The sequence below is a fragment of the Sapajus apella genome, unplaced genomic scaffold (assembly GCF_009761245.1).
Source record: "Sapajus apella isolate SASKATOON/1434 unplaced genomic scaffold, GSC_monkey_1.0 scaffold7, whole genome shotgun sequence".
Lineage (NCBI taxonomy): Eukaryota > Metazoa > Chordata > Mammalia > Primates > Cebidae > Sapajus > Sapajus apella.
The window spans coordinates 24,135,518-24,156,153 of NW_022436947.1; the positions used below are offsets into that span (position 1 = coordinate 24,135,518).

General features: G+C 34.8%; 1 protein-coding gene across 1 annotated transcript in view; it reads right to left on the reverse strand.

The window, feature by feature from the left end:
• Positions 1–1,504: 1,504 nt before the first annotated feature.
• Positions 1,505–20,636, reverse strand: part of CAPZA2 (capping actin protein of muscle Z-line subunit alpha 2) — a 54,966-nt gene continuing 35,834 nt past the window's right edge. Inside the window, exons 5-10 of the mRNA XM_032276216.1 lie at positions 16,113–16,319; positions 13,887–13,966; positions 9,632–9,710; positions 7,563–7,634; positions 3,890–3,952; positions 1,505–3,014 (exon numbers count right to left, since the gene is read on the reverse strand). Of these exons, the coding sequence (XP_032132107.1) occupies positions 2,874–3,014; positions 3,890–3,952; positions 7,563–7,634; positions 9,632–9,710; positions 13,887–13,966; positions 16,113–16,319 (642 nt within the window). The 3' untranslated portion in view covers positions 1,505–2,873. The remainder of the gene's footprint in view (positions 3,015–3,889; positions 3,953–7,562; positions 7,635–9,631; positions 9,711–13,886; positions 13,967–16,112; positions 16,320–20,636) is intronic.

Consider the following 20,636-nt stretch of genomic DNA (forward strand, 5'->3'; position numbering starts at 1 on the left):
AATTTTTGTATTTTTAGTAGAGATGGGGTTTCACCATGTTACCAAGCTGAAGCGCAGTGGTGTGATCTTGGCTCACTGCAGCCTCCACCTCCCAGGTTCATGTGATTCTCCTGCCTCAGCCTCCCGAATAGCTGGGACTACAGGTGCCCACCACCATGCCTGGCTAATTTTTGTGTTTTTAGTAGAGACGGGGTTTCATCATGTTAGTTTCGATCTCTTGACCATGTGATCTGCCTTGGCCTCCCAAAGTGCTGGGATTACAGGCGTGAGCCACCACACCCAACCCACTTATTACATTTCTAGGTCATTCTTTCTAGTCCCCTTACTTTAACACACCTATAATTCACCGGTTGTACCACATTTTCACTATCCCTCGCCTTGTCTCAAGCCTTCAGTGAAATTCCACAGACCATCATTATACCTTGCCCCCCTTCATGTGATCACTCATTCACTCTTGGCTAGCTTTGGTGAAATTTATTTCATCTACTCTATGCCTGCACACATACAGCTTTACATGGTTGAAGAAAAACACACAACCATGCTCATCATTGGTCTCATTTACTTTAAATTTACTATCACTAACCTTGATGTCCTTCATCCTGTCTGCCTGTAAAATTGTTCCCCAGGTTCATTCACTTTTCCATTCTTCTAGCCCAGAGCTTTCTTCTGGTTCCCGTCTCCTGTATCTAACTGCTATATGAGATATTTCCCCTTTGAATAGAAAACTGAAATCGTGACCAGCCTCCTTCCCCAAACCAACCTCTTACTTAAATTACTTAAAAATTACTTAAAATTGCTCCTGCAATCTTCCTCAATTTCTCAAGCCCCAAACATCCTTGATGATTCACTTCATCTCACACTCCACGACCAATCTCTCCCCAAGTTTTGCTCATTTTACCTTATCCAGACCTCACTGCTTCATACCATCACTACAGCAACCACCTGGGTCCAAGCCAGCATGTTCTCTCAACTAGATTACTGCAGTAGTCTCCCAGCTGTTCTCCCTGATTGTGCCTTTGCCACCACACTTCAGCCTATTCAGCAAAGCAGCCATAATGGCTCCTATTAAAACGACATCCCTGAGCTACAGGATACCGAGTTTCTACTTTTCTTTCACTTCTTTAATAAATGCCATTGTTACACTATAAAAGACTAGTCTACTCTGTGCAATAATTATTTCAGACTGTTCTAAATTATTTTTGATAGATCTTCCATCTCACAGGCGGCATCACCTTAAAAGCGGTTGCATATATTTTCAATAATGCATTCCAGACTAAAAAAGAGACAAGTAATTGATGACCTTCATGGGATACAAACTCATGATAGCCTAGCTGATACAACTAAGCTTATCAATTAGATCTAGTATTTAGTTCGCCATCAAATTCTTAAATATATATATTTTAAAAAGGAATTGATAATTAATGTTACCAATTCATTTACTTTAGAAATCCCAATGTGCCAAAACTAATTTACAACTAAAGAAAAGATGATTTAGCCAAAAAGGTCATAATTTCATATTATATTCTCAATGCTTTCAAAGCCCAACAGTGACTTTAAAAGGAAATTAAACATGCTTTGAGAGAATTTTAAAAAACCTATACAATTCAAGCTAATGAAATATTTTATTGTACATAATAAAAGTGTTTTTCTTAAGAAAAAAAAAAAAAAAAAAAAAATTCCAGGCCCAGACATCTGCAGGAGTACGTGAGGAGAGGATTCCACTCAAGTATAATAAGCAATACTCTATTGAATGAAACCATAACTCCACTTCACTCCCTGTGGTAAATACTAACATTCACCACAGGCTTGAAATTCCTGTAGTATCAATAGAACTATTTTTTAAAAATATTACAAACATGCTTATGATGCATAGGAGGATAAAAAAATTTAAGACTGTAACCACACACCATATGTAATCCCAGCTTTTCTAATTTACAACCAGTTAAGAATTACAATATCCAAAGAAAGTATTTTAAAATATATATGACTCACTGGTAAGTGATTTTCTACTCAAATAAATAGGAAAATTTGTATTTCAATGGCACGCTGAATTTCAGTACTTTTCAATCGAAGAAAAAAAAATAAACTGAGACATGGTCATGAATTCAGGATTATATATATTACAATTTGCCTTGTTATAATACACTTGTGGCTTTATGATAAAAATAACTCAGGGACATATGGAATTCAAGCTGATTTGCGTAACTGTCACAAGAAAAAAGCATTAAATGCATTTCTGAAATAAGTATTTTCATTTAATTTCAGAATCTCAAAACAGCATTAGACCTTGCCTTGTTTGAAAAAAATTTAGTTAAACACTAAGCTAGCTAAATAACCTTGAAAGGTTTAAACACAATTGATATAGAAAATGTTTTCCCTCTAATCTCAACCTTACATAAATGGAACAGGTGAGGAAGAAAAGGTAGACAATTTCTTTAGCAGCATATATGGCTAAATCCATCAACCACCTTAATCTAGAATGTCCATTATTGACTCCATTAAAAAGAACTGGGGAAATATCAAAATTACCCATTTCATAAACCAAAAGACAACAATTTTAGGGTTACAGTTAGTAAAATATTTTTGAAACACTTCAAAAACTTTTAACCATAAACTAGAAGAATCATCTCTTCACTGTAAGAAAGAAAGTCCTAACAGAAAGACATTTAAACTGATTTTCAATCCTCTTAGAACAAACAAAATGAAAAATAATGGTTGATTAGCTAAGCTTTGTGCTCTAATCAAACTAATTAATTACAGTGATTTTAAATGGCAATAGCCCACCTGACTGGGCAGCCTGACAGTTCAGAATACTTTAGCAATAATTTTTTAACGCAAAGACACTAAAATGATCCAGTCATGCAATGTTCATCTTATGCATTCTGCATCTCTTTGCCAATCTTGTAGCTGAGGATCTTGTTCCAATCAATCTTAGTGCGTGTAACTGGCAACTGTCGACGTAAGGCTTTGAAAGTAGTGTCCGACATTGTCTGATAATTCTCACTGATGGCAGTCTATGAAAAACAATAGAAGTTTAAAGTAAAGCAAAGGCACAGAGCAATTTATAAAGCACACAGATGTTTTCGGAACAAGTTTTATTTAAGCAGCCTAGTGAAAATTATAAATCAGATTTAATATTTGTGTCCTCATTTTGAATTTATTTAATGTCAGAACAATTTATAAATTACTATTTTTAAGAAGTAAAAACTTGTCCAATTCACAAATTAAATGCTTAAACTCAAGACTGTAGTTTAGAAGCTGATAAATAACGTAAGAAGTAAAATACAAAATAAATGTGATCTGAGCAGATAATACATAATCCAAATGGTACAACACAGCCTGAATTAAAATTTCCAACCAGAAACAAAGTAGCCATTTAAAGTCTGCCATATTTTGACTGATACAGGTTGAGCATCCCTTATTGAAAAATCCAAATGCTCCACAGCCTGAAACTTTTCGAGCATCAACATGATGCTCAAAGGGAATGCTCATTGGAGCATTGATGCAGATTTCTAATTTTCAGATTACGGAAGCTTGACTGGTAGATATACAATGCAAATATTCCAAAATCCAAAAAAAATCTGAAATCTAAAACACTTCTGGTCCCAAGCAATTCAGATCAGGGGTACTCAATCTGCACTCAGAAATTATAGTTGGCTAAAACCTAGTCTTAGTATTTTTAAAATATAAAATATTAATGGAATTCAATTTATTTGCCACTCTTTTTGCCTATACCTTAATAAGTCTGTCCTTGTGTTAAAAGCAGACATACAATAAAAAGACTCTAACTTATGCAATGGAAAACTTCAGGCTTATGGCTGAAATTAAAATTTCAGTGCCATTAATTCATATGTGAGTGTAGCTTATATAATATTTTTAAAAATCATACCTGGTATTCATTTTCTGCAGCTTCTACAATCTTTATAAATTCTTTTGCTGTCTGCACTTCATTCTGAATAAAAACAAAACCAAAATAAAATAGTAATTTAAAACTAAACCACTATTATTTTAAAATATATGTATGGCTAATATAATAAATAACATAGATGGAAATTATATCAGAGAAAAATACTGTAAGATCAATTATTCTAAGTCTAAAGGGGAAATAGGTAAAATTATTTTAAAAGTCTACAGAATAAGCCTGGTTTCAGTGTTAAGCTGGCTAAGAAAAGTGAAATTTGAATGATAAACACATTGATGAAAAGTTCAATTTTAAACACTGCACATGCATTCCAATAGACAACCTTTATGGGTAAGAAGTTTGATCCAGATTTCTAATTGGTGATTCTTTAAATATTGCTAAATATTTACTGAACATCATGTAACAGAACAGTGATACAAAAAAAAAAATCACTAGTCGGGAAGAACGTATTTTTTCTGGACTTTTTTTTTCTAGATTTTATTTTTTCATGTGTCAATAGGTGAATTTGTTTGCTTTTTCCTAATAGTAAAGTTAACAGAAATCCGAATTTTAAAAATAAAGTGTTAATGTAAAATTCTTGAATACCTTATACTTTACATATATGGTGTAAAAATATGAAACAATGAAAACCTCCTTAGAGTAAAAATGGTTATTCCTAAAAAAAAAAAAAAAAAAACTGAGCAAAAACTGGCATATTAGTCAAGTTTTATTACTACCACCGTCTCTCAAAACCCCACAGTCTGTAATTTTGTGGACAAATTTCTCTTAGAAAGCATCTTTTTTTTTTTTGAGACAGGGTCTCACCCTGTTATGTAGGCTGGAGTGAAGTGGTGTGATCAAGGCTTAACTGTAATCTCCGCCTCCCAGGTTCAAGCAATTTTAGAGCCTCAGCCACCCGAATATCTGGGACTACAGGTGTGTGCCACCACACCCCTCTAATTTTTGTACTTTTACTAGAGACGGGGTTTTTGTATTTTTAGTAGAGATGAGGTTTCACCATGTTGGCCAGGCTGGTCTTGAATTCCTGACCTCAAGTGATCCACCCACTTCAGCTTCCCAAAGTGATAGGATTACAGAAATGAGCCACCACACCCAGCCAGGAAGCATCTTTGTTCAATGCCAAACTCCCCAAACAAGATGGCACCAAGTACCCCTGTTATGTGAATAATATTGAATCGTGGTTATTACATACGATATATAACTATATGGAATAGAACATCTCATAGAAAACCAGACATTAGTAAGTTCTCTTCACTGGCAAATTTTGCAAGGAGAGTACCAACTAGGTCAAAGCAGAAATCACTTAAGTGCTAATGAAAATTTTTAAAAATATAGCTTCGGGGCTGGGTGTGGTGGCTCATGCCTGTAATCCCAACACTTTGGGAGGCCAAGGCAGAAGGGTTGCTTGAGGCCAGGGTTTGAGACTAGCCTGGGCAATGTGGTGAGACACCCCATCTCTACAAAAAATAAATTAGCTGGGAGTGGTGGCACATGACTGTAATCCCAGCTACTAGAAAGGCTGAGGCAGGAGGATTGCTTGAGCCCAGGATGTCACGCCTGCAGTGAGCTGTGTTCACACTACTGCACTCCAAGCCTGGGCAAAAGTGAGCCCCTGTCTCAAAAAAATACATATATGTATATATATATGTGTATTTATAAATATATAGCTTATCTTCTTAGGTAGCATCTGGCTTAGCACATTCATACATGTTTCTTAAAATTAAATGCTTTCTTGAGTTAAAAATACATTTTTCTTTAATATTTGTAAATTAGCTTATTTTGTATATAAGCAGTTGATATTTATAATATGGATACTTTTAGGTATATGACACAAACAGATGAGAAAACTTCACTGTTAAGGTTATACTGTCAATATTCATGGGGCAAAAAACAAAAAAACAAAAAAACAAAAAAACAAAAAAACCAAAAACCAAACACTTGGAGGCCAAGGTGGGTATATTGCATGAGCCCAGGAGTTCAAGACTAGCTGGGCAACATGGTGAAACCCCATCTCTACCAAAAAAAAAAAAAAAAAAAGTTAGCTAGGTGTGGTGGCATGTGCCTGTAGTCCCAGCTATTCAGGAGGCAGAGGCAAAGGTGGGAGAATGGCTTGAGTCCTAGAGGCAGAGGATGCAATGAGCTGAGATTATTATGCCAACCTGGGTGACAGAACCAGGTCCTGTCTCAAAAAAAAAAAAAAAAAAAAAAAAAAATCAACAAGGAAGCAATTGCACATACAATGGAATGAATGTATGAAATAATTCTGTGGAGAAACAAAACCAAGTTCAAAAATTCTTAAATTTGAAAGATGAGCTTAAAAAAAGCTTCATTTAATCATGATCCAAATAGCTACTGAAATGAAAAGGTACAATACAATTTAAAAGTTAGGTACAAGGTCACAGACCTAAATGTTTAAGACTAAAATATTATATAATACTTTTAGAACACGGGAGTATATCTTCATGATCTTGGGTAGGCAATGGTTTCTATTAATATATCAAATCTCAAGTGACAAAGAGAAATCAAAACCAAAATCTTCTGTTTTGCAAACAGTATCAAGAAAGTAAAAAAAACCACCACACAGAAGGATGAAAATATTGAAATCATGTATGTGATACACTGGACTTGTATCCAGACTGTATGAACAGTTACAACTCAATAATACAAATATGAATAATCAGGAAATGACCAAAGGATCTGAATAGGTATTTCCCCCCAAAAGATAGACAAATGGTCATAAGCACATGAAAAGATGCTCAAAATCATTAGCATCAAGAAAACGTAAATAAAAATCACAGTAAAACACTACTTCATACTGACTAGGATGGCTATCATCAATAGGACACATTTTGGAAAAAAATGTTGAAAAATGGAAACTCTTATACACTGCTGGTGAAACTATAAAATGGAAAACAGTCTGGCAGTTCTTCAAAAGGTTAAACATAGTTACCACACCACCCAGCAATTCCACTCCTATGTATATACCAAAAAGAAATTAAAACGTCTATGCAAAAAATAGTGCACAAATGTTCACAGCAGCAAAAAGTAGAAAACAGTAATGTCCATCTACAGAAGAATGGATAAAATGTGGTATGTCCATACAATAGAGTATTATTTGGCATAAGAAGGAAAAAACTACTAATTCCAAAAAGGATGAACGTTGAAAACATGTTAAATGAAAGAAGCCAGTCATGAAAGACTATATATTATGATTATATTTATATAAAATGTCCAACACAAGCAAATCCATAGAGTCAAAAAGTAGATTAACCACTGCCTAAGGCTGGGACGGTTCTGGGGTAAGGGCTGGGTAGAATGGAAAATGACTGCTAATGGTACAGGGTCTCTTTTAAGGAACATGAAAATGTTCTAAAATTAGATTGTGGTGACTGCTGTCCAACACTGTCAGTAACTTACAAAAAAAAATGTGAAGCTTATACTTTAAATAAGGGAACAGAATGGTATACAAATGATATCTCAATAAAGCTGAAAAAGAGTTAGGTACAGGTTTACAATTACTTTAATCTATCAGAAAACACTTTAACCTGAAACAGAAACATTACTTAAAATGTTCACTCCAAAACTGTTCCGGTTTCACAGAGGTATTAGGTTAAATTTTATTGTGGAATTAATTACTTACAGACACTGTTAGGGAATCTTGTATATCTTTATGACTCACTAGCTGAACATTACCATCTTCATAATAATGAACCTATTAGGAAAAGAAATTACAGAAACCACATTACAGGAATCAAGATGCTCACTGCTTCAACAAGCATATCAATGCAAACTGACTACAAATTTCAGCTCTAGTCTAGACTCCTCTGCTGAGCTTCAGAACTTCTGAACTTCAGCAAGACTCTTCCTGCCCTCGGCCTAGTGATGAGACTAGTTAGAAATATTCCTGTAGTTATTCAGGTAAGGCTTCTATTGACCTGACTGCTGAACATTTTTGCCTCATGGTCATTCATTCTACTGGTACCTAAAACCAAGATGTCCAAATTTGAGCTCACAATATTCCCTCCCAACTCTGCTCCTTTTTTGTGTATTTCCACCAATCATTTAATTCCCCAAACTCAGACACAAATGTACTCAACCAACATTAACTGAGTGGGTGCTATAAATACTGCTACTACATAAGGTTCTGAGGGTACATGGCTTTTAAAAAGACATAGTCCCTGATCTCGTATTTCAGCACAACATGGTAAAGGTTAAGTATAAAGTATGTTAGCAGTACTCCAGATTCTCTCTGAGGGTTAAAAAAGAACTTCAGCATATTTCAGAAAGGATTAGAGGTATGTGAAGTTGAAGAGAGTAATAGCTGGAGAAATATATACAGGGAGCAAACCAGTCAAATCTGGGCCTTGTATGTCATGCAAATACGTCTAAACTATCTGGTAGATGACAGTGTACCACTAAATGGTCTTACATAGTCAAGTAACCTATTCACATTTAAATTTTAAAAATTATCTTTTTTGACGGCAGTGTGAATGTCAAAGAGTCCAGCAATTCAACAAAACAACAATCATATGCTAGGTACTATGCTAAATGCTGAAGACTGTACTGTAAACCAGACAATCCTTGCTCTCAGTAAGCTTTGGACCTACAAGTGGCATTATTTTAGAAACTGCTGTAATTATCCAGGTAAGAGCCACTGAGGCCTAAGTAAAGAAAGAATCATGCTGATAAATAATGACTACCATTCATCGAGTAGTTGGTGTCTGTCTCTGTTCTAACCCTTTTAGCCATATTAACTAATCTTCAAATAGTCGTGTAAGCTTTTTAATTTTTTTCTTCAAAGATGAAGAAACAAAAAGAGCTTAAATGACTTCCTGATGTCACACAATTATTAACTGGCAGAGCTGGGACTCAAACTCAGGAAGCCTGGTTTCAAAATCCACACTCTTAACTTCTATTCTCTTGTTCCTAAGGGACAGGCACCAAGACATAAAAAAGCAATAGAATATAAGACTAGAAATCTATACTGCAGTCAGATGCCTAAGCAGCAGTCTGATTCACCCTTATTCCTTTACAGCTGCTTAGCACAATATATTTCATGACAGATGCTCAATAACTGTACTAGGTAAGTGAACCAAAACAGAAAAATATTAGTCAATACATTCCTCTAACTTATTTAATAATACTTATATTCAGATACTTGGTCTTAGTTATCAAACATTCTTCTACATAAACATCTGAGCTTACATGAAGAGTCAAAGAATCCAATTCTAGTAGGTTTCATGTAAGAAGCCAAATATGAGTACAGAAGATATTTAAAAGATGTATGTAACATGTAATATACACGTTAGTACACCCATGTAATATATATTTATACTACACATAAGCATATATATTAATATTATACTTCACCAAACTCCACCTAATTCAGAGGAGAGAAAGTACACAACTCAAACTCAGAAGATGCCTACATGAACAAACTGTATCTGAAGAGCAGACCAAATGGCAGCATCTAATTTTAGCTGTGTTTTATAATCTGTCAGCTATCCTTGCAGATTTCTGATGACTAGGGAATGAACTGCAAGCTTATTTAAAAGATTTAAAACAGCACTACTCTTTTACCCATTACCCCAAAACAAAGACCTAGAAAAGAAATTTATATGATGTACTATGAAAATGTAAACTTAGGAATTAGTTGTTTATCTGTCCAGAATCATCTGAAGATTAGTAAACAAATTTTTTATTTCATACCTGAATTTTCAAGATGCCAACCACTTGAGTGGTTGAAGGAGTGATTGTAAACTTCCACTCTGACCTCCAACGACCATTCCTTAAAAATAAAAACAGCAGCTGTAAATAAGGTAGGGAAAATAATTTGAATCAATTTTAAGTTTTAGATTATATTTCATGCTACAGTATGAGAGAGTGTGGGGGATGAACACTGGACATTAATTTTTAAACACTGAAATAGTCAAAAAGAATCAAAGGTTAAGTCCAGTTATGATATATATTTAATTTAATCTTCACCCTTACAGATAAAAACTTACATAATGGATTTAATGCCAGAATTCTAAAGCTAACGCTTAAAATACAATTCGGGCTGGTGTGCGTGCAGTGCTGTTTGCCACTAATTGATCACAATCAGTTACAGGTTTCTTTGTTCCTTCTCCACTTGACTAGCCTTAAAACAAAACAAAACAAAACAAAAACCAATACAAAACTCAATTGAAAACTACTTTGGAGAAAAATTTTAAGCTATTTCTTCAACTGAATCACTTATATTTCCAACACCAATGGAATAAACGTTTAGATTATCATTCAGTAGATGATACTGATTTTATAAATACACTCAGTGTAGTTTAACATCTACAGAACATTACAAAGTACCATACAATTTAGAAAGACTGGATAGTAAATGTTATACAACACTCTAAGGAGGTTTTGGTATCTGGAAATAAAGGGCTATAGTTACTAACATGAGTTTTTAAAAGTTTTCCAATTTTATGTTTAAAGTCTCCAGATAAAAGACATATCCTCTTTCTCTGCTCCTGAAATGATTTTTGGCATTAAAATACATATTCATCGTTTGAAACTGAGAAATTACGAACCACTGGTATGTTATTAATTTTTGTCTACCAGTGAATTTTATCTTATTTTTACTTTTTAAATAAATTCTGGATGAGTAGTTTAGCTTCTGACATTCTATTCTTCTGACAAGCTTTCCATGGTAACTTTTTTTTTGTCTCTGCTCTCTGCACACTAAGGGCATTCTGATATGTTAGCATTTTTTCAATAGTATATAATAGTCACAAGGTAATGAATCACTATACAGGCTTTTGCTAGACAGTGATTTCTGAGTTCACTATTCATGCAGTCTACCCAATCATAAAGCCTACAGAATGACAGTACAAGCTGAGTCTTCCTAACCCCAAAACCTGAAATGCTTCAAAATCTGCGACTTCCTGAGCACTGACACAATGCTCAAAGGAAATGATTATTGGAGCATTCTGAATTTTTAATGTTTGAATTAGGTATGTTAAACCGGTACGATGTAAATATTTAAAAATCTGAAATACAAGACTTCCGGTCCTAAGGATTTTGGATAAGAGATACTCAATTTGTATTCTCATACTCAAAGTTACACTGAATATTTGAAAACTATTATTAGAACAATGTATATGTTCTACAAAATAAAAGATAATTTCATAATATGTCTTGATTTAAGTGACTCAACCAAGATTTTTCAAAGAATTTGGTTGGAAAAATAACATGGAGGTTTATTCATTTTTGTTTCATGATCCTACAAGAAGTATTCCTTTTATTGAGGTATTAGTACCAAGCCAACTAGTGAGTTATAAGCATATACAATACTGATTAAGATAACATACACTTATATCATCATGGATTGTGAAAAGAAAAGAAAGGAAAAGAATTCCAAACCAAGAAGGGTACCAAATTGGGAACTATTTCAAAAGACTCTTCCAAAGTAATCAATTACTATCATAACAGTAAATGACACTGAGTAGATAGTAGTCTTTCACTGGCAGAGTAAACGGCAAGTATGTCCTAGCCTTTACTTATATTCTGCCCCTCTCTTTTACAAATACGTATTCACTCAACAAACATTTACATTAAGCCCCTAATACTGCTCGAGGCTGGAGAAATGGTAGAAACCAAGAAAAGAATGTCTCCACTGAAATCTAAGAAACATCCAAGACTAGTTGCTTCTGATTTTTACTCTATTTATATTTTAGATGAACTAAATATATATATTTTTTTCTTCTAGAGACAGGGTCTTGATTTGTCACCCAGGCTGAAGTGCAGTAGTGTGATCATAGCTAACTGCACACTTGAACTCTTGGGCTCAAGATATCCTCTTGCCTCAGCCTCCCAAGTAGCCAGGGCTATAGGCATGCACCATCATGTCTGGCTAATTATTTTTTTTTTCTAGAGATGGGGTCTTACTATGTTGCCCAGGCTGCCTGAACTCCTGGCCTCTGGTCATCCTATTGCCTTGGTCTCCTAAAGTGCTAAAATTACAGATGTGTGGCTTGAAGTATAGTTCTTTGTATTAACTATTTAGATTTTACTGAGACTATTGTGCCATGATATTATCACTGGAAAAATCCTATCAAAGCATATAAAATATATTTTTTCCAGAAAGTGAAAGTCATTAACTTAAGTGATACAATGCTTATAGTGATGGTTTAGGAAAAATTACCCATGTAAAGTGAAATAGTGAGAACAGAAAGCTCAATGACAAGTTGGGCACAGTGGTGTGAGCCTGTAGTTCCAGCTACTTGGGAGGCTGGGGCAGGAGGACCACTTGAGCCCAGGTATTTGAGGCCAGCCCAGGCAAGATAGCAAGACTGTGTCTCTAAAAAGAAAATAGCCGGGTGCGGTGGCTCACGCCTGTAATCCCAGCACTTTGGGAGGCCGAGGTGAGTGGATCACGAGGTCAAGAGATCGAGACCATCCTGGTCAACATGGTGAAACCCCGTCTGTACTAAAAATGCAAAAAAAGAAATTAGCTGGGCATGGTGGCGCGTGCCTGTAATCCCGGCTACTCAGGAGGCTGAGGCAGGAGAATTGCCTGAACCCAGGAGGTGGAGGTTGCGGTGAGCTGAGATTGCGCCATTGCACTCCAGCCGGGGTAACAAGAGCGAAACTCCGTCTCAAAAAAAAAAAAAAAAAAAAAAAAAAAAAAGAAAATAAAACTCAAGGACAGACATTTTCTTTATTTTATATATGTTAAAGCTCAAAGGAATTATATTTTAAAAAGACAAATTAGTAAATTTATTATAATATCTCCAATGTATTATAAAGTAACAAGAATTTTCTTCTAGCAGTGGTTCCATCTCAACAAGATTGATTTTATTATGATTTCCTGGCAAAATAACATAAATTAGTAACAATTTTATAAATATTGATTGCTTCAGGATTCTAGCAGATTAATGCTACAAGATTTTAGACCCACCATAGAGAAACTACACTTATGTTAAGTCCATGAAAGTAACTCTACATGCAGGAACCTTTAGGGAACTTCGGCTTGTCATTAAGGCATATGTTTACATATGGAATTGATTTTCCTTCAGTGATAAATCTGACTTCCTCCAAATATTCTTGGTTAATCTTGCAACCTTGTATTTATTTCTGAGATGGCTAAGTAGTAGAGCAACCTTGAGCCATGAACCCAACTGGCCCACAGGGGTTACCTGTTACTTTATCCTTAATAGCACCACCAACTAACTTGAGTCAAAGACTAATGTACTAACATGTAAATATTATGACAATACTTATTTTGGTGACCTCAGCATGTTAAGGAGGGATAAATGTAAAGATTTCATTCAATTGTGGACTTGTGAAGTCTTAAAGAACCTCAGAATTTCATAACAGATGCTGTCTCAGAAATAGTCTTGCCTAATAATAAAAAGGATCAACAACTTGTCAAAGGTCCAAGATTAGTAGGGTAAATCAGTGCTCCTGAGAACTTGATGTTTATAAGGGATAATGGAATGATTTGTACACAAAATTACAAGGCATGATAGTAATCTGCCTCATTGTATAAAACATGTCATTACTTCCTCACATTGGCTAACCAAGTACAAAGCAATCCTCTATTTCAGAGTCACAAAGTTCACAAAAGCAGCAACATTTTTTACTCTATAATTACCTCTGTTCTCCTCCTCCACATAAGTTTCATTCAGGAACGGCCCCTTCACAGAATGAGCATATGGACTGCCAACTGGTGTTCTTACAGGCACACATGCTCCCTCAGGATGCTGTTTGCTAGTCCCACACTCTTTTCACTGAATGTCAATGGATTTACCACTACCTTTAATGATTAGGCTGTTGAACAAATTTACCTTCCTTATAACAAAAGGCTAAAATTTTATATCATGTCTAGATTGTTCTTAATCATAAACAAACAAGGTATAGCCAAAGCAAGAACTACAAAGACTTAAATCAATGCCCAAACTCCCCCAAATCCAAACTTTTAACTTACCAAAAGTTTTTTGCTTGGAACTGATGGCTTTCTATGCATGCAATAATGGTTTGCTGTCCATCTATTTTTTTGCCATACACCTTATTGGCAAAGAAAACAAGCATAGGAATGAATTTAGGGCCATGGAGCGCCAAACTTGAAACATCTATAAAATATTGCAAATTGTACAGTACTTTGACAGGAACACATAAAATACAAAGTAGGCCATCGTTCCAATATAGTAGCTAGAAAAACATGTTCTCAAATATTCGTACCTAATCAAATTATTAGACCACAAGAGGACACTAAATGAAATATAATTTATTAAAATTAATTATACTGTAAAATATTTACAAACATTCTAGATCATCTACTTTCATAAGTATATAATTTATTTTAAACATACAGATACTAATCTAGCTGTTTCCATGCAAGTAAAAACTGGACCTGGCTTGTGATTATCATCTTTGTTGACTTCACAATCTTAGAGGCTACTGTTTCTCTAGTCATTTAAAAGTATTGGAACAAACGAATTTACTTATAACTAAGAAAGGTTGTTAAGAGAATGCCTGTGATGTATCACAATGTTATTTCACTCCCTGCCTACTGCTCTAAAAGTAATAACTAATTTGTCTTTCAATCCTCTAGAACAAATGAAGACTCTAACAAGTACTCTCTTACTCTTGTTGAGTTATTCCTCCAAAACAATCCTGATAAACAAGTTATAATGTAAGTAATATATAAGATATTTAAGGTTATGGTACAATATTTCTCAAATAATTAGAGTTAGATACTTAAGCAGACCACGTCAATTTCTGTCCTAAGAAACTTCCAAGAAAGAAATGGGATATGCTACTGGTGATATTAATGATGTTGAGAAAGCAGGTATAAACTGGGATATATGGTAGTGTTAAGGTTGGAGGGGTAAGCAGAGGTCACATACACAGGGTCTTTAAGCCACCTTCAAAAGCCTGGCGTCTAAGTGCTATGGGAAATCTCTAAGGATTTCAAGCAGGAATTTTGATGAACTGATTTGCATTTCAAAAGATCACTCTGGTGATGGAAAAGGCCACTGAAGCACAAATTGGGGGTGCCAAAAAAGCTTGTCAGGGTACAAATAATATTATGAAATTAAAAAAAAAAGAAATTTATTCCTACTACCATATGTTGCATTTTTTTTTTTTTTTCTGAGACAAGCAAGGTCTCACTCTGTACCCCAGGCTGGAGTGCAGTGGCACAATCTCAGATCACTGCAACCCCTGCCTCCTGGGTTCAGGTGATTCTCCCTGTCTCAGCCTCCTGAGTAGCTGTAATTATAGGCACTCACCACACCTAGCTAATTTTTGTATTTTTAGTAGAGACAGGGGTTCACCATATTGGTCAGGCTGGTCTCAAACTCCTGACCTCAGGTGATCCACCTGCCTTAGCCTCCCAAAGTGCCAGGATTCAGGCATGTGCTACTGCACTCAGCATGTATTTCTTGAAAATATAAAAATAGGCTGAACCTATGAAAGAACCACACAAAAAAACACAAGAAATGTAACTGTAAAATACACAGGCTCACATCTGTAATTTCAGCACCTTGGGAGGGTGAGGAAGGTGGATCACAAGGTCAAGAGTTCAAGGTCAGCCTCGCCAACACAGTGCAACCTGGTCTCTACTAAAAATACAAAAACAATAATGGGACGTGGTGATGCATGCCCGTAATCCCAGCTACTCGGGAGGCTGGGGCAGGAAAACTGCTTGAACCGGGACCTGGGAGGTGGAGGTTGCACAGTGAGCCGGGATCACACCACTGCAATCTAGCTTGGGCTACAGAAGGAGACTCCATCTCCAAAAAAAAAAAAAAAATAAAGAAAGAAAGAAAATAAACACATAATTTTACTTCCAAGTAATTTTGTTTCTGTAATTTAATAAAAATAAATTTGATCTAAACTTATTGAGACGAGTCATGAACATAAGATTACATAATCTCACCATATCATGCTCCTTTAATCAATGTATTAGAATTTCTACATGGATTTAAATCAACGTACAACCATTTCTCCATTTTAAGCCAGCCTATTATATCTATTTATTATCCAGAATTTCTTGAAAAAACAGTAAAATTCTTAGAAATATATACTTTAAGAAAAAATGACAGATTTTTATACACTGTCAATTCTGAAAGTTACTGTAAATTTTGGGAGATACTAAAGACTCACATTTACGTAAAACACACACACAAAGCTGCTACCGATGACTTACAGTGCAGACTCCATTCGGGTAATGTTCTTTTACATAAGCTCGCAAAGCAGTTTCTACTGAAGTTCTCCATGATTCAATTGCATTTTCTACTTCACAGGGTCTTGGATCAGTTGCCTCCTTTCTTAAGTGATCAAATTTAAAACAGATTCTGTTCTTTGGATCCAAAAACTTTCCATTTCCCAAGTCGCCATGTTCTGTTATCAATACCTTTGATGATGGAATGAATTTGGGACACAAAATAGTAAAACAGCATTTCAGTACTGATACATCATAATATATACTCATTTAAGCTTCTTCCTTAAAACTATAAAACAATCCTACTCCAAGCATATATTTTAACCATATGGTATGACTATTAATACTTCAAATGAGTTGAGTATACAATAAGGTTACTCTCACCCAGTGCAGATCAGGTTTTCTTGCAATATAACTTCCAGCTACTGGTGAAAAAAAATGCAACCTCTAAAAACACTGTTCAAGTTGGTTTGCTGCTTTGAGAACTCTTAACAGTTTACAGTATCTGATACTAGACTCCAGTTCCTCAAACTGCAGAAGTTGTAAGAACCTCCAACCTAGGTGGTTACATGGATGATTTTAGTCTGGTGTGAATCCTCTTCGGTGTGTCCCCTGCCTAGCTCCTGGGCCCACAATCTTACCTACTATGAAGTATCTGCTGCTTCTTGCTTCTTAAAAACTACATTGACAGCTGTTTTTAATTGACTTCCAAACATTTAAAAACATAATTCATTTATGAAAATTTAAATTACACATCCACAAAGCATAATGTATAATCTGATATTTTGTGCTTTGTTTAAAAAATTTCCCCTTTCCTTCCCTTGCAGTTCTCCCAGTCTTTGACTCCTTAGCTATAGCGGGACTTATCCATTCCTCTGATGTAAATCATGCTAACAACACAGGATACACTCTTCTAAATTTTTTTCCTAGTCATAAAATCTTACAGATAAAGATATACACATGCCTACATTTGCATACACACACAGTTTTTTGGTCATTATTTTACTACACTTGATCTTAGCTAAAAGGCCAAGAATCAATTGGTCATTATTTTACAAGAATTGGATGAAAATGTGTGTGTACGTGTACGCGCGCACACACACACACACACACACACTCTTCTCTGCATCTGGCTTCTTTCAACATAAACATCCCATGGAAATCCCTCAAAGTCAACTGATATATTTCTCACCATTCTTTTAAATGGCTGTAATGTTCCATGATGTGATTATAACATAATTTAATCTGCCAATCCACTACTGATGTGTCATCTCTTTATTTCTGGGCTGTTTCCTTTTTGGGGGAAAGGAGGAACACATTAAAAATGGTCAAATAAGACCGAGGGTGGTGGCTCATATCTGTAATCCAGTGCTTTGGGAGGCTGAGGTGGCAGGATGGCTTTAGCTCAGGAGGTTGAGACCAGCCTGGGCAACAAAGTAAGACCTCATCCCTACAAAAAAACTTTTTAAAATTAGTCTGTTGTGGTGGCATGTGCCTGGAGTCCCAGCTACTCAGCCCAGGAGACTGAAGGCTGCAGCTAGCTGTGATCATGTCACTGCACTCCAGCCTGGGTGACAGGGCAGGACCCTGACTCAACAACAACAAAAAAGGTGAAATAAGAATTGCTGTATATATATTTTAACATACTGATTTTTTTATTTCTACTGTATACTTTTATTTCTATCAGACAAATTCCTAAGCAGTGGTGGTGGGGACAGTAGGTATTATAATTTTTAATATATACTCCTGTGACAATCCAAATTTCTACACATATATGAGAATATGTTTTTATCCATATCATCACCAATGATAAGACAATACAGCTCTTTTTTTAGTCTGATGGGTAGAAAATGTATCATTTTAATTCCACTGACTACTGATACAACTAACTCTTTCCATACTTGTGGGTCATTTGCTCTTTTGTGAACAAATATATTAAAATATTTTTTATCTAGTGTCTTTTTCTTACCAATTTATAAGAGTTCTTTGTTTAAGACGTTTCATTCTACAGTTGAAAACATTAATGTCCATCTTTCATACTTTCTGGGTACAAAGTGTTATTTAAGATGGTATCCTTATCCCTATATTGCACATGTAGACTCATATTTTCTTCTAAAATTTTAGTCATTTTTCACATTTTTAAACCACTTGAAATCTATTTCTGTATACTGTATGTGACAGAGGTCTAATTTAATTTTCTTGATAGAAACCAGTTATGCCAATATTTGTATAAAATATTTTGTATATTCTGAGACTACATTCTGGTTCTCTATGCTGCTCTACTAATTTTTTGTCTACTCTATATACCACCACATTTACTTAGCATAGGCTGTAAAACAACTTGTACTACCTGGTAAGGTAATTCTCCCTCACTGTGCTTAATAGTTTTTTCATATACACACACATACATACACACACACACACAACACACACACACACACACACACACACGTACACACGTATTTTTCTTGGTTATTTCAAGCATGTATTTTTTTCCACATAAATTTTATGAAAAATATTGACCAATTAGAAAAACTAATCAGGATTCTAATTCAAATGGCATCAAATCCATATATTACTTTTAAAATAATTTAGTTTTCTACCTAAGAATGGAATTTAGTGCACTTTTCCATTGGTCAGATCCTGTTTTATGTGTTTCACTATTTTCTTTTTAAAATTTTAATAGTTTTTCATATATATATACACACATACACACACACGCATTTTTCTTGGTTATTTCAAGCATGTATTTTTTTCCATATAAATTTTATGAAAAATATTGACCAATTAGAAAAACTAATCAGGATTCTAATTCAAATGGCATCAAATCCATATATTACTTTTAAAATAACTTAGTTTTCTATCTAAGAATGGAATTTAGTGCACCTTTCCATTGGTCAGATCCTGTTTTATGTTTCACTATTTTCTTTTTAAAATTTTAACTTTTAAGTTCAGGGGTACACGGGCAGGTTTGCTACACAGCTAAACTTGTGTCATGCGGGTGTTGCACTGATTATTTCATTACCCAGGTATTAAGCCTAGTACCCATTAGTCATTTTTCCTTATCCTCTCCTGTCCTCCCATCCTTCACCCTCTGATAGGCTCCAGTGTGTTCTGTTCTCCTCTATGTGTCATGTATTCTCATCATTATCTCCCACTAATATGTGACACGTGATATTTGGCTTTCTGCTAAGATATTGTGTTAGTCTGCTAAGAATAATGGTCTTCAGCTCTATCCATGTTCTTGCAAAGGACATAAAGCTTGTTCTTTTTCATGACTGTATAGTATTTTATGGTGTATATATGCCACATTTTCTTCATCTGGTCTATCACTGATATTTAGATTGATTCCATGTCTTTTCTATTGTGAACAGTGCTGCAATAAACATATGCCTGCATGTTTCTTTATAACAGAATGAATTTATATTCCTTTGGGTATATGACCAGCAATGGGATTGCTGGGTCAAATGGTAATTCTGTTTTTAGGTCTCTGGGGAATTGCCACACTGTCTTCCACAATGGTTGAATATACATTCCCATTCACAGTGTATAAACATTCCTTTTGCTCCATAACCTCACCAGCATCTGTTATTTTTTGACTTTCTAATAACAGCCATTCTGATTGGTTTGAGATGCTATCTCATTGTGGTTTTGATTTGCATTTTTCTAATTATCAGTGATGTTGAGCTTTTTCTTTTCATATGCTTGTTTGGCCTCAAGTACATCTGCTTTGGAAAAGTTCATGTCCTTTGCCCAGTTTTTAATGGGGTTGTTTTTTTCTTTTAAATGTAAGTTCTTTATAAAATATTAAACCTCTGTCAGAAGCATATTTTGCAAAATTTCTCACCCATTCTGTAGGTTATCTGTTCACTCTGTTGATAGTATCCTTTGCTATGCAGAAGCTCTTTAATTAGATCCCTTTTGTCAGTTTGTGCTTTTGTTGCTTGACAAGACTGTCATTATTTTCTGCATAATCCTATGCCTTATTTTTTTGTGAAGCTTATTCCTATAGTGATATATATTTTTCACCATTATTTTAAATGGAATTCCCTGCCCCACTCTGACCCCCACCATTTCTAGTTTCAGGTACTTACTTGCTGTAATAAAGGACAGCAAATGAGTTTTGTATCCTGACCTTAAATTCAGATAGCTTTTTTTTTGGTTGGGGATTATATTACTAGAATCTCTTGGTATTCCTAAATATATAAATCATGTCACAAAGAAGTTTTCTTTCCCATATTGTACAAGTTCTCAAGTTTTTGTCTTATTTGCTACACCTCCATTTATGACAAATGATAATGCTGATAAGCAGGCATACCTAGCTAATTTTACATTTTAACTAAACTTGTTTTAGTGTTTTAGTTTATGATATTTACTATGAACTTTTGTTACACTCTATTATCTTTAAGAGGTTTTCTTCAATTCTCTATTTTACCAGAATTTTTGTTTTTAATGAGAAAATGGCTACTGAATTTCTTAAATCCCTTTTCACTGTCTATTGATACATCG